Here is a 15,757-nt window from a genome sequence, read left to right on the forward strand (position 1 = left end):
CACTTTGCACTGAAAAAATCAGAAACAGAAATAGTTGTCGGTATCCAAGCTGAAGTATATGCTAAAACTTTAAAATAATAATAATAATAATAAATAAATAAAAATAAAATTATGACCTTAAACGGGCTAAGAACATAACTTCTTCCTCCAATATAGGCCTTAACCACGATAGATGCTTCCCTTCAGAACTCACTTTGTCATTTAGCTCAAATAATACATGCCGGGAATAAAGATAAACCGGAATTGCATTCATCAACTCAATTTTATACATAAGGGATAGGGACAAACATAAAATAAAATTGGATTAGAATATTTCATCAAGATCCACATGGACATTAAAAAATAGAAAAGTGAAAGAAGAAAATCTAAAATGAATGAGAACGCAATAAAGTAATTACAGACTATTACTTGCAATATTCTTTTGGTAATATTAAATTAAACAATGTACGTGTTTTGTTAAGAGATAGTCCAAATGGAATATAATATACTTTGTGTTTAAAAAATAAAATAAAATCTTAGAGGCTCCATGTGTAGGTTTGGCATCATAATATGTAATGTGGTTTTTTTTGCAATTCTCTAGGATTGTGATTTTTTGGGACATAATTGGATTTCTGTTGACTTGAGAATATAATATTACGAACATATATTTAAAAAAGAAAAAAAGAAAAAGATGAACAAAACTAGAAAATTAACGGGCGAAATTGTAAAATTTTATCTTATAAATATTGGTTCAAGTTTCACGTTGAAATTTTATAACAGCTCTGGCATAAAACACGCGCAGTTGACAAAGTATAAAAATAATAATTCTTGAAGGAAGAAAATAAAATAATTGAAACCTTGCAGCTGAATTGCTGGATCGTGTGTGGAGGGGCAATTAATGGCTGCAGAATCGAATGAGCTTCATGCCATTCTCGAAGGACTTTTCTTTTTCATCTTTCTCAACGTATTATATTATTTAATTTAAATAAAGAACTATATGAACATTATATTCTTTTACATTGTCATTTTTTAACTTTTATTTATATATATATATATATAGTCATTTCTTTATTACGAAAAAATAATAATAATAAGATAAGATTTGACAACTGCAGTCACCGAAAAAAAAAAAAGAAAAAAAAAGGATTTTAAAATATACAAATAAAAAACCATTATTTCCCAAGAAAATTGAGTCCTCTAAGAACATGGCCAAATTGCTGGACCTAATTAATTTCAACGGAGAAAGAAAAAGGGAGCTTCTACAGTTCTACTTGTAGCACCGTTTTCAGTATCAATGTGATTCTGCAGAGTGGAAATGAGACCAGTATTCTTTCACCAGCTTCCCAAAAAGCGAGCCTTCTCTCTTCATTAGCTTCATTGGCTCATCGTACTCCACAAGTTTTCCTTAAAACACAAGTAACAAATTTTCTTCAAAATTCTTTGACCAAAAACATTTCAAAATACCATATAAAAAAAGTCTGCATTAGAGAAGCATTTTGGCAAGCGGATAAAATGTTAGATAAAGGTGTGCAAAGATGGGATTTTTCTTTAGACTAATTAGCATTAAAGAAAACATGTATATAGTTAATGAATTAAGTTGTATGCTCACAATCGCTGATGCCAAGAACCATAGTGCAATCCATCACAGTTGGTATTCTGTGAGCTACTGTGATTACAGTGCAATCTTTGAATTCAGTTTGAATGGTTTTCTGAAGAATCATATCAGTTGCATTGTCAATGGAAGCAGTTGCTTCATCAAGAACCAGTATCCTACTTCTCCTCAAAAGGGCACGTCCCAAACAGAATAATTGCTTTTGTCCCATACTCCAATTTGATCTATCATCCACAACTTATCACAAACAAAGTCATGTAGATGGGTTAGTAATATCAATCGGACATTACATCACAAGCATAAAATTGTCAATAACATTGATTACCTAAGGAGTCTAGTCCATCTTTCTTTTCCTGAACAGCCTCTCCAAGCTGACACTTTCCAAGAACCTTTAGAAGATGACAAACAAATTATTACCAATCAGTTCATTTCTACATAAGTTTAAAATTAATAATAATAATAATAAGTGAAGAAAAATGGCATTAAAGAATTACCTCCCATATTTCTTGGTCAGAATGTTGAGATAGGGGATCTAAATTGAATCTCACAGTCCCATTGAAGAGAGTAGGATCTTGAGGTATAATTCCAAAACGAGACCTCAGATCATGAAGTCCAATAGTAGAGATGTCAATCCCATCTACCACAATCTTCCCTCCAGCAGGCTCTACCAGACGAAACAGAGCACCTATTAGAGTACTCTTCCCGCTGCCTGTTCGACCAACTATACCAATCTTGTGCCCTCCTACAAATGTGCAACTGATACCGTGGAGAACAAGAGGCGTAGTTGGCCTATATCTGATCTGTTATGTGACATCAATTTTCTCATTTCTTAGTAGTGTTCAACTTTTTTCCTTCTATAAATTTCAACTTGTTTCCTTCTATAAATTTTTTAACATAGCTTACCTGCAAATCATGTATCTCTACTTTGCCCACAGCTGGCCAATTTGATGGGGGACGATTTTGTTCAATGACATGAGGTGCTTCACTCGGTATGTGCATGTATTGATTTAGCCTTTCTACTGAAACTATATAATTTGCAAGAGTGCACTGGTTCTGAATTGACAGGACAAGGGACATGTTTAGTGAAAGACCATATGAAATTGCCATTCCAATCAATCCTGCAGTAAATCAAGTAATTGTCATTTCTTAAATTACACAGCAAAAAAACCAGCCCTAACGAACAGAAACCAAGATGGGACTAAAAAGAGACTCACCGGAGCTGAAAGTTTCAGGAGGAAGCAGGACAATGCAGAGCGCTGCAGATGTTAGGACTGTTGCACTGAGGGTTTCTAGTCTCTGAATCAACCACTCATTTGCTACAAAACTGTGAAAGAAGGGGCTCGCATTTACGTCAATGAGGTTGAGGTTCTTTCTGAAGAATCGTTCTTCCTCCTCAAAGGCTCTAATTGTCACAACTCCTGCCAAAGACTCAGCAAGATGGCTTGCTACCAAGGACTTAGTTGTGCCATTGATCCTCATCAACTCTTTTGCAGCGGAAAAATAATATTTCTGTAGATTTTCAAGATGTTATCTTATCAAATTTACATGTCTGAGACTAATGGTAAATCAATTAATCCACATATTTTTCTTAATAAAACTAAGTTAATACTTTATCTATTCCTGAGGCCCATTTAATCCAAATAGTCAAAGCATTGTCAGATCACTTGGTGGCATGCTTTCTCAGATCACATAACTTATTTCTCATCTCTATGATTGTATTGCAAAGCAATTTCAACATTCAAGTTTTTTGAACATTTCTTGGACTACAGGCAATATTTACTCAAGAAGTTACATACTATTTATGTCCAATAAGCAGCAAATCGTGTCAGAACTGTGCATGTTATTACTAACCTGTAATTGCAGCGCCAGATAAATTGTTGGTACCGAGACAAACAAGACTTGCCAGGTGATAGCAGCCAGTACTCCAAGATTGGCAACAACAAGTGCGCAGGCCCCAGCAGCAAAGGTTAAGGTCCACGGAACATCAATATCAACAATACTCATATCTAATGAAACCTAGATATACAGGAACCAAAAAAAAAATAGACATATAATTAGTTGCGTAAAATAATTATTCTATCTTTTCTGTAATCAATAAACATACATTTGACTTTCTGGTACATACCCTGCTAAGTATCCTTCCCAAAGGCGTGGAGTCGTAAAAGGAAATGGGCGCACTGAATAGGGAGTTTTGTAGTTGTAAAAACAAAGACTTTGAAGATTGAACACCCATAACAACCATACAAAAGCATCTAAAAAGGAAAAATACTGCTGTGGCAAATCCAATCACCAAATAAACCATGATCAACTTTAATAAGCTAACATAAGGGTTTTCAACATTAGCAGCCATCCAACAGTTCTGAGCTATCTGACCAATCAGAAATGTAATGTGACAAAGCACTGCGATAGAAAAGTACAAGAACCCTTTGTTCTGACTTAGATATTGTTTGTAAGGCTTTAATCCCATGTCCCCTTCTTCTCTTTCTTCTTGCTTTACAAATTGATCAACTTTAGATGGTTTAAATTGATTCTCTATATAACTCTTCCGGATTTTTCTAGCTGAAGATGCCCCATGATTTTTGGTAGGGGTGATATCTACAATCCTTTCAGAACCAGCAGTCTTTTTGTGTGCATTGACAAGGTCTTGAAATTCTTGGCTCGTGGACAATAACTGATGGTAAGGAGCTTCTCTTAGGATTTCCCCATTGAACATTAACTGCCAAAAAACCAAACATACATAAAGTTATTTACTGCTATTAACTGCCAACAAAATCAATGGTAACATCTATAAACAACAAAACCCAATAATGTGAGTTCAACTTCAATAAGCACTTCTTGCTTACTAATTCAATAGCTAGTCTCATGCTGAGCTTTATTAGTACAAGTAGTAAAATACGGAACTTCCACCTATAGCAACAGATAAGCATATTGATCGATAAACCAGAAAATTAGAAAATGATAGAGATTGTTTTCCTGCTTTTGTACTTCCGATTTTTTATTGATTTTATCTTTTAAGAGTTTTGGATATTGGACCTACATATTAGAGATGAAGATATATTTGATGAGCATGTGTCTATCTGTTTTAAAGATGTGAGACATAAAGAAAAGCAAATAACTAGGCCATAGGCCAAAGCACTTAATAAAATTTAAGTGCTGTGAATTTTATAGATAAACAATAACTAATGCAGGACCATTGAAGTGGAAGTGCAAGTAAACTAACCAAAACAGAATCAACTGCAGGCAGGAAATCAACTTGATGGGTTACAAGTAGGACTGTCTTCCCTGAAAGTCCTTCCACAACATACTCCTGCCAAGGTGTAAGAGTAAGCTTCAAGTGAAAGCAACAAAGCGAGATAAAAAGACTAGTATTCCGACTCTCAGGAAATTGTGATTACATCAAATAGGCTTGAAGCAGTATGTGCATCAACAGCACTAAATGGATCATCCAAGAGATATATATCAGCATTTTGATAAAGTGCACGAGCTAGTTGGATTCGCTGCTTTTGACCGCCACTCAAATTGACTCCTCTCTCCCCTATTTCAGTTAGATCACCATAGGGAAGCAAGTCAAGGTCCTTTAGTAGTGAACATCTTTCAAGTGTTTCATGGTATCGTTGATCATCCATGGGGGAGCCAAATAATATATTGTCCTGTATTGTTCCTGTTTGGATCCATGCTGTCTGAGAAACATAGGCAATCTTCCCATAAACGTGAATCTGTAAAGTCAAAAATTAGAACTATTTTAGCTTATGGTGATTAATACTGCTTGTTTAAAGATGCAAGATGGAAATAGAGTAAGCCGGCAGGATAGATGTCTGAGGAAATGAAGGTGCTGCACAAACTTTATTGGATTTTGCAATTATAAGAAACCAGGAAAATGTGGTAACAACTTACATTTCCTCGAATATTTGGAACTTCTCCAAGAATTGCTGCTAGAAGAGTCGATTTTCCTGATCCAACTTCTCCACAAACAGCCACTTTTTTGCCACTTCCAACCTGTACATCAATATTTCTCAGTGAAGGCTTTGCTAAATTCTCTTCCCATGAAAAATCCGCCGAGTTGATAATAATGTTGTGATTCGCACTCTCCAAATTGCACTTGAGCTGGACTCTGGCAGTTTGTAGCTCTGGTGCCTCAAGAAAATTTCTAATACGTGCAAATGAAACCTTTGATTGAATGATCACGGCAAGAACATCAGGGATAGATGAAATAGGCTGCTGAACTAGGGACAAAGTTGCTACAAAAGTGAAAACATTATTTGCATGAAGGGGAACTTTGAGGAAATAACATGCGCCAAAAGTTGCAGTGGAGACCAAAACAGGGGATGTCCAAAAGAGGATAGCATTTTTTGCTTTGCTTAACTGAACAGATAATAACCATTTGTACTCCACATTCCTTAATTTTTCTATCATACTCTTGAAATGGGTTTCCCAAGCATACAATTTCAGCACCTTCATGTTCAGAAGAGCCTCGGAACTAGCCTTAAGTCTATCATCTTGTGCCACCATAAGCTTAGTCTGAAACTTCTGTTGCTGCTTTGCAAACGGTGCATTGCCAATCACAGTTAGAATTATCACCACCAGGGCTGCAATTGTTGCTTGCCCAACTGCTTGATAAAGAATTACTAATGCAATGCAGAGCTGAAGACTCGTTGTCCAAGTTTGATGGAACCAAAATGGGAGTTCTCCAATCCTATAGGCATCCACAGAAACATAATTCATAATCTCACCATTGGAGTGCATCAACTTGGCAGCATTAGATAATCTCAATTGCTTCTTATATATGGCTGCAATTAGCAAAGACCTAACTTTCATACCTATAAGTCTGGTTCTGAAGTACCACTGCCTTTGTGATAAAGATTCAGTGATTTTTGCTAGTAAAAGTGATATGGCCAATACATAGCCTTCATACTTGTAACTATCTTTTCCCTCAGCAACCAAAATGAAGGCGTTAAGTAGCAGAGGACCTGCTGAGACTGTGATTATCTTTAGCAAGGCAAAGAATCCAGACACAAAAATCTCTTTCAAGTGGCACAAAATTATAGCCCTCAAAATTGATGGCTGAGAAGAAGGATCGGTTTGTTTTTGTTTGTCCAATTTCTCCGAAAACAACAAATAACAACTTTCTGCTCTATCTGCTTCACGCAACTTTGGTATATCTTCATCTCTGAGAGTTTTCTCCCTTCCCTTTCTCATCAATGAATCCAACCACCAAAATGTAAATTTACTGAGAGACCCAGCTTTGGCAAATGGAGTAACTGGATCACCTTCTACAACACCATTAGACTCATCCCTCAAAGGTGTATAAAGACCATTCTGAATGCCACTTTCATCAATCCCTTCACATTTATAATTCCTACAAGAACATAGCAACAAGAATATTGCTCCTGGAAAAGACAAAACATCCAGAGCTATCTTTAGCGTTATTTGTTTGCTTAAGACGGCGGCATACAGAGATAGAAAACAAACAAACCCAGAAAACAAGAATGCAAGAATAGATAAAAGCAGCACCGGTGCTTTTGGAAGTTGTTTGACCCGGATACTCACTGTTAAACCAACCAACAACCATGTGAACCCTTGAAATAATATTTGAAAGCACAAACTAATCAAAGGAAAATTAGCAGTCTGTGTTTTCCTCAACTTCTCTTCCAAAATGAAAATGCCCAGGAACAAGTACACCACTCCAACACAGGTGTTTAAAATGGCAGAGACAATCTGCAGTGTGGAAAAGCCTTGAAACCGGCTTGGAATGTGAACATTTTTGGATGAGGATGAGTTGGTGAAGATGAGTGTGATCAAAAGCAAAGCATCCAAGCAAATGATCAATGTATGGTTGATGCATGCATATGGCGCTCCACTAGAGTTTGAGTAACCGGATTCCTCACAGAAGGTTGTCCATTCCACCATCTTTTTTTCGTTGGCTCTATTTTTCAAGCTCTGTACTGCACTAAAAAATCAAAAGAAATATTATGTATTCTAAGAATAAAACTACTAAAAGTATAACTAAAACTACCAAACTACTAAAAGTATGACCTTAATCTGGCTAAGAACAGAACTTGCTCCTCCTACAGGCCTTAACCAAGATAAATGTTTCCCTGCAGAACCCACTTTGTCATTTAGCTCAAGCGTATGCAGGGAAAAGAGATAAACCGGAATTGCGTTTATCAACTCAACTTTATATATTAAGAGGGATAGGAAAAAAAAATATTGCATTAGAATATTTAATCAAGATCCACATGTACATTAGCAAAACAGAAAGTAAAAGAAGAAAATCCCAAATGAATGAGAAAACAATAAAATAATTATAGATTACCACGTGCAATATTCTTGTGGTAATATTAAATTAAACAGTATACTTGTTTCATATGAGATAGTCCAAATGGAAATATCATTTATGTTTAAAAAATAAAATAAAATCTTAGAGGCTTTACACATATCAGTTTGGTATCATATTATGTAATATGGCTTTTTTTTTTTCTTTTTTTTTTTCATATCATGTATGATATATATAGGTTTGATATCACATTTCCTTTGGAGACAAAGTCTTGGTACTACGTGGTTATTATATCGGAAGATCACATGCTATTTTGCTGCGTAGTGCAGGGATTAGCCTTTTACTACTACCAAAAAAACATGATTTCTTTCGCTCCCTAAGATTTGATCTTTTTTTTTTTCTTTTTTTTTGTATAAGTGGATTTTTATTGAATTAAGAATACAATATGAGAAACATATAAAAAAAACTGAGAAACAAAGGTTTGAAGTTGTAATTTTATCTTATTAATATAGGTTCCAAATTACGAAGTTGACAAAGCATAGAAATAGGAAATCTTGCAGCTGGATTGCTGGATCTTGTGTCGAAGGGGAATATTAATGGCTGCAGAAATCGAATCCTTTGAGTCAACTGGGCCACTAAGCTTATATGATATTCTGGAAGGAGTTTTTCTTTTTTATGTTTCTCAACATATATATTATTTAATTCAAATAAAGAAGTATATGAACATTGTATTCTTTTACATGGTCATTTTTTTAAAAAAATTTGACTTCAACTTTTCGAAGATCATTAATTCTCAAGAAAAGTGGACTTCAGGAACATGGCCAATTTCAACCAAGAAAGAAAGAAAGAAAGTGCTTGTACATGCATCATTGTTTTCAGTATTCCATGAATGTGATTCTGTAGACTGGAAATGAGACCAATATTCTTTCACCAGCTTCCCAAAAAGTGAGCCTTCTATCTTCATTAGCTTCATTGGCTCATCATACTCCACAAGTTTTCCTTAAAACACAATTAACAAATTTTCTTCAAAATTCTTCACAAAGATTTCAAAATAGTATATAAAAAAGTCTGTATTAGAGGAGCATTTTGGTAAAGGCATAAAATGCTAGATAAAGGTGCAGAGATAGTATTTTTCTTTAGATTAGCATCAAAGGAAACATAAATAGTTATATAGTTATATACTCACCATCGCTGATACCAAGAACCATAGTGCAATCCATCACTACTGTGATTGCAGTACCCTGCGAAAACAATTCGAACGCGTTACAAACGGGAATTGCATTCATCAATTCAATTTTATACATAAGGGATAGGAAAAACAAAAAAAACAAAAAAAAAACAAAAAAAGGATTAGAATATTTCATCAAGATCCACATGGACATTAAAAAATAAAAAGTAAAAGAGGAAAATCTAAAATTAATGAGAACGCAATAAAATAATTATAGATTATTACTTGCAGTTTTCTTTTGGCAATATTAAATTAAACAATGTACGTGTTTTGATAAGAGATAGACCAAATGGAATTGATATAATTTTTGTTTAAAAAATAAAATAAAATCTTGGAGGCTGAAAAGATTATTACGGATAAAAATAGTTCCAGGAAGAATATCATTACCCCAGCATAGGAATAGGAACTCTATGTATCCAAAAGCATACAGAATATTTCTTATTCTGTCTTCTTGTATATTCTTATCACTGTATATAACATCATTGAGACTGTGGGAAACCTATCCCATTCCAGCCGACAACCTCTTTGCATTATTTTATCATTTGGTCTTTTGGTTGTTTGAGCCTTGCTGGTCCATAACCATTTCTATTGCTGTTTTATAATCTTTTCCGAGGCTTTATATAAAGGTTTAGGATTTGGATTTTCTTTTTCTTTTTTTGCTTTTTTTTTAACTATTATTATTATTTTTGGGATATAACTGGATTTCTGTTGACTTGAGTAGGAACATATATTTAAAAATTAAAATTTAAAAAAAAAAAAAAAAAAAAAAACTTAGAAAATAAAGGGGTGAAATTGTAATTTTCTCTTATATATATGTTCAAGTTTCACGTTGAAATTTTGACAGCCGTAGCATAAACCAGGCGCAGTTGACAAAGTATAAAAATAATAATTCTTGAAGGAAGAAACAAAAATAATTGAAAACTTGCAGCTGGACTGCTGGATCGTGTGTGCAAGGCCAATTAATGTCTGCAGAATTGAATCAGCTTCATGCTCTTCTCGAACGACTTTTCTTGTTCATCTTTCTCGGCATATTATATGATTTAATTCGAATAAAGAACTATATGAACATTGTATTCTTTTGCATTGTCATTTTTTTTCATTTTTATTAATATATACATATATATATATATATAGAGCCATTTCATATGAAAAAAACAATAAGATAAGATTTGACAACTGCAGTCACTGAAAAAAATATTAAAAATAAAGAAAAAGAGAGCTTCTACAGTTCTACTTGCAGCACCGTTTTCAGTATCAATGTGATTCTGCAGAGTGGAAATGAAACCAGTATTCTTTCACCAGCTTCCCAAAAAGCGAGCCTTCTCTCTTCATTAGCTTCATTGGCTCATCGTACTCCACAAGTTTTCCTTAAAACACAATTAACAAATTGTACTGAGTGATTCTAGCCTCTGGATCAACCACTCATTTGCTGCAAAACTGTGAAAATATGGGCTGGCATTTACGTCAATGAGGTCTAGATTCTTTCTGAAGAACCGTTCTTCCTCTTCAAAGGCTCCAATCGTTACAACTCCAGCCAAAGACTCAGCAAGATGGTTTGCTATCAACGATTTAGTTGTGCCAATGATCCGCATCAACTCTTCTGCAGTGGCAAAATGATATCTCTGTAGATTTTTAGGATGTTATCTATCAAATTTACATGTTCATACAAAGGCTAATAAATTCTTACCCTGTGCCATGCTTTGGCAGATATTATATATATTTTACTTATCATATCTATGTTTACATTGCAAAGAAATTTTCAACATTCAACCATACATAATATTTGAGTCCAATAAGGAGTAAATCATGTAAGAACTGTGCACATCATTACCTGTAAATGCAGCGCCAGATAAATTGTTGGTACTGAGACAAACAAGACTTGCCAGGTGATAACAGCAACTACTCCAAGATAGGCAACAGTATTTATGGAACCCACAACAACAAAGGCTAAGCTAAATTGAAAATCAATATCAACAATAGTTATATCTACTGAAACCTACAAAGGATCAAACAATACATTAAACTATTAATTTTAGTTGTGTTTATCATTATTCTATCTGTACTGTAACAATAAGCATTCTTTGAGTTTCTGAGACATACCCTGCTGAGTATCCTTCCCAAAGGCGTGAAGTTGTAAAAGGACATGGGTGCACTGAAAAGGGAGTTTTGTAGTTGTGAAAACAAAGACTTGGATGATCAAACACCAAAACAACCACGGAAAGAGTTCTAGAAAGCAAAAATATTGTTGAGGCTAATCCAAACAGCAAATAAACTATGATCAACATTAATGAGCTAGCATGAGGATTTTCAACATTAGCAGCCATCCAAGCGCTCTAAGCTATCTGACCAATCACAAAGATAAGGTGGCTAAGCATGGAGGCAGAGAAGTACAAGAACCCTTTATTCTGATTTAGATATTGTTTGTAAGGCTTTAGTCCCTAGTCTCCTTCTTCTCTTTCTTCTTGCTTTATCAATTGATCAGCTTTCAATGGTTTAAATTGATTATCTGCATAACTTTTCCTGATCTCCGTAGCTGAGGATGTTCCTGATTTGGGCAGGAGTGATGTCTTCAAACACCAGCAGTGTTTTGGTGTGCATTGACAAGGTCTTGAAATTCTTGGCTCAGTGACAATAACTGATGGTAAGGAGCTGCTCTTGTGATTTCCCCCTCTGACATCAACTGCCAACAAAACCAAAGCGCCACCTAAACAAAACCAAAGCGCCACCTAAAGTTATTATATATTTATTCACTGATAAATACAAGCAATGTGAACCATCTATAAATAACAAACCTCATAAAGTGAGTGCTGCTGAAGCAGCACTTCTAGTTTTCTAATTTACTAACTAATATCATTTTGAACTTTCTTGGTGCAATTAGCAAAATATAGGAGTCCCACATGCAATATTATTTAGTACTCATTATGGTTTTAGATGAAGTTTTTGGCTAGGTATTTAGATTATCAAAATCAGTGGACCAACCCTCAAGTTTCCAACTTTACAAATCAGGGTGCTGACAGGGGAGAGTCTCATCTTCTGTTTCATGTCTTGAGAAACTATAAAATGCAAATATATAAGGCAGATACATGACATCCAAAAAGGCACCAAGATAAGCAAACAAGTAGACCAAGGTAGTACATCAAATTCTAAGAGAATAACTAATGCAGGAGCTTTTGCATGGAGGTGAAAGTAAACTAACCAAAACAGAATCAAATGCAGGCAGGAAATCAACTTGATGGGTCACAAGTAGAATTGTCTTCCCTGAAAGAGCTTCCATAACATATTCTTGCCAAGGAGTAAGACTAAGCTCCAACAGAAAGCTACAAAGCGTATAAAAATCGCTATTAACTATAATGTCAGGAAAATGTTATTACATTAAATAGGCTTGTAGCAGTATGTTCATCAACAGCACTAAACGGATCATCCAAGAGATATATAGCAGCATTCTGATAAAGTGCACGGGCTAGTTGGATTCGTTGCTTTTGACCACCACTCAAATTGATTCCTCTATTTCCTATCTCAGTTAGATCACCATAGGGAAGCAAGTCAAGGTTGTTTACCAGTGGACACCTTTCAAGTGTTTCATGGTATCTTTGACCATCCATGGCAAAGCCAAATAGCATATTTTCCTGTATTGTTCCTGTCTGGATACGGATGCTGTCTGAGAAACATATGCAATCTTCTCATAAACTTGAATCTGTAAAGTCAATAGTTAGAATTTGAATTCTTCTTCTTTTAAGACGCAAGATGGGAATAGAATAAGCTAGCAGGATAGAAGTCTGAGAAATTGAAGGTGCAACATAAAATATGTTATATATTGCACTTATAAGAAACTGAGATATATGTTAACAACTTACGTTTCCTCAAACATTTGGAACTTCTCCAAGAATTGCTGCTAGAAGGGTTGATTTGCCTGAGCCAACTTCTCCACATATAGCCACCCTTTCACCACATCCTACCTGTAAATGAATGTTTCTGAGTGAGGGCTTTGCTAAATTCTCTTCCCATGAAAAATCTGCCGAAACAATAATAATGTTGCGATTCACACTCTCCAAGTTGCACTTGATCTGGACACTTTCAGTTTGTAGCCCTGGTGTCTCTAGGAAATTTATAATAGGGGCAAACGAAAACTTTGATTGAATGAATACCCCAACAACATCAGGTATGGATGTGATGGGCTCTTGAACAAGGCGAAAAGTTGCAATGAAAGTGAAAACATTATTTTCATGCAGGGAAACATTGATGCACCAAAAGTTGCACAAGAGACTAAAACAGGGGATGACCAAAAGATAAGGATATTATATGCTTTTCTTAACTGTACTGACCATAGCCATTTGTACTCCACATTCCTTAATTTTTCTATCACACTCTTGAAATGGGTTTCCAAAGCTTTTAATTTCAACACTTTCGTGTTCACAAGTGCCTCAGAACTAGCCTTCAGTCTATCATCTTGTGCCACCATAAGCTGAGTCTGAAACTTATGTTGTAGCTTAGTGAGAGGTGCATTGCAAATCACCGTGAGAATTACCACCACCAGAGCTGCAATTGTAGCCAGACCAACTGCTTGATAAAGAATTACTAATGAGATACAGAGCTGAAGGCTGGTTGTCCAAATTGATGGAACCAAAATGCGAACTCTCCAATCCTATATGCATCAACAGTCGCATAATTCATAATCTCACCATTGGAGTGCATCAACGTGGCAGCATTAGATAGTCTCAATTGCTTCTTATATATGGCTGCTGTAAGCAAAGACCTCACTTTCATACCAGTAAGTCTGGTTCTGAGGTACCACTGCCTTTGTGATAAAGATGCAGTGAATTTAGTTAGGAAAAGTGATATGGCCAATATATAACCTTCGTATTTGAAACTTTCTTTTCCCTCCGGAACCAAAATGAAGGCGTTAAGTAGCAAAGGACCAGCCGATACAGTGACTATCTTTAGCAAGGCAAAGAATCCAGATGCAAAAATCTCTTTCAAGTGGCTCAAAATTATAGCCTTCAGAATTGATCGCTGAGAAGAAGGATCAGTCTGTTTTTGTTTGTCCACTTGCTCCATGAATAACAAATAACGACTTTCTGCTCTATCCGCTTCACTCAATCTGGGTATATCTTGGTCCTCAAGAGTTTTCTCCCTTCCAGTTTTCATCAATGAATTCAACCACCAAAATGAAAATCTACTGAGAGTTACAGCTTTGGAAAACGGAGTAACTGGATCACCTTTAGGACTATCTCCTATGAAACACATTATTTAATTTAATATTACCAGTTTGTATGAGTCAAGCGAATGTACCCAGAAAGCTTTCTAATCTGGACCTTTTTTGTTTAGTTCTTTTTTTTTTTTTTTTTTTTTTTTTTTTGAATTCCTCGTTTCAAGACAAAAATAAAAAATAAAAATAAATTGCATCACAATTAGTTGAAGCTATGGTTTAAAATATCAAATTTTTTATGATTTTTTTTTTCTAAGGTATGAAATATTAAATGGAAATTTATGTTTTATATAGAAATTGATATGATTTTTATAATATTTTTTAAAAAATTTCATCAAAATATCTATATCAAATTTTTAACAATTTGGTTAAAAAAAACATAATTTTTATAAAAATTTGTAAAATTATTATGAAATTTCTTTTAAATATTTATGAAATTTAATATTCATAAGTTTTTAAAAAATTTTATTAAAAATTTATAATTAAATATTTAGTAAAATTTATTATTGTGTTAACTTTATTGATAGGTTTTTTTTAAATCTATTAATTATCTTCCAAATATTTAGTAAAATAAACAAAATAAAATGAATTAAATTAAATAAACTTAATAGATTTTATTCATTAATAAAACATATATATATATATATTGTTATACATTTTGTATAATGATGATTTATTAGAATTTTATAATTACAAATTTATAGTTAACTACACAATAATAAAAAATAATAACATAGAAATAAAATATTAAAAAGAATCAGTATTGATATTATCCAACAGATATTTAATTATATTTGGATTTAATTATATTTGGCAAGTTGATAAAGGCTTAATTTCTCTCCCACATAAGAAGATTATACATTATAGGGAAAAGAGTGGTACAATGAGATTTCCATAACAGAACTAATTCATCTTATTATTATTATTATTTTTATTATGTTTTTAACGGGATTTCATTTCTTTTTCCTATACCTTAATGTTAGGTATATTAATCTACAATGAAAATAAATGAGCTATTAAAAAATTAAGTAGAAAAATTTTCATTTTGATCTATGTAAATCCCATGTTATTACTAAAAGAAATTCTAATATTTAGATCACATTTTGTATAAAAAATTGTTATTTCGAAAAAAAGGAGAGAATATTTATTCATAGAAATTAAAAAAGGAAAAATGAATGATATTCATTGATATGTTTGATTATTTTATTTTGAATTAGGTTTAATGGTTTTTTTTTTTTATATTTCATAAATCAAATATATTTTTTGAATTCTCATTAACTATATAACATAATAGGCAATTATTTTATTCTTTTTTAAAACTTACCAAAATTTGTTTGATCTTGTTCAATAATTACAAAATAATTTTAATAAATATCAGTAAACAAATATTTTACTTTTTCAACATCAATTTTTAAACAACAAAGATGTTATAACAATTTAATTTGTAAATAAATACAT

The 15,757-nt window shown here is 33.6% G+C and overlaps 1 protein-coding gene and 1 pseudogene across 1 annotated transcript; both read right to left on the reverse strand.

The window, feature by feature from the left end:
• Nucleotides 1–1,381: 1,381 nt before the first annotated feature.
• LOC132799108 (ABC transporter C family member 10-like) lies at nt 1,382–7,498 on the reverse strand. The gene is made up of 11 exons (XM_048470482.2): nt 5,486–7,498; nt 4,987–5,307; nt 4,812–4,898; nt 3,717–4,307; nt 3,443–3,607; nt 2,806–3,100; nt 2,495–2,709; nt 2,086–2,391; nt 1,917–1,980; nt 1,589–1,828; nt 1,382–1,383 (listed from the first exon to the last, which is right to left on the reverse strand). Coding segments are annotated over exons 1-11 (4,299 nt in total).
• A 1,122-nt stretch (nt 7,499–8,620) lies between these two features.
• Nucleotides 8,621–14,337, reverse strand: LOC125421621 (ABC transporter C family member 10-like; annotated as a pseudogene).
• Between the last annotated feature and the right edge of the window lie 1,420 nt (nt 14,338–15,757).

Source organism: Ziziphus jujuba, chromosome 8 (genome assembly GCF_031755915.1).
Source record: "Ziziphus jujuba cultivar Dongzao chromosome 8, ASM3175591v1".
NCBI lineage: Eukaryota > Viridiplantae > Streptophyta > Magnoliopsida > Rosales > Rhamnaceae > Ziziphus > Ziziphus jujuba.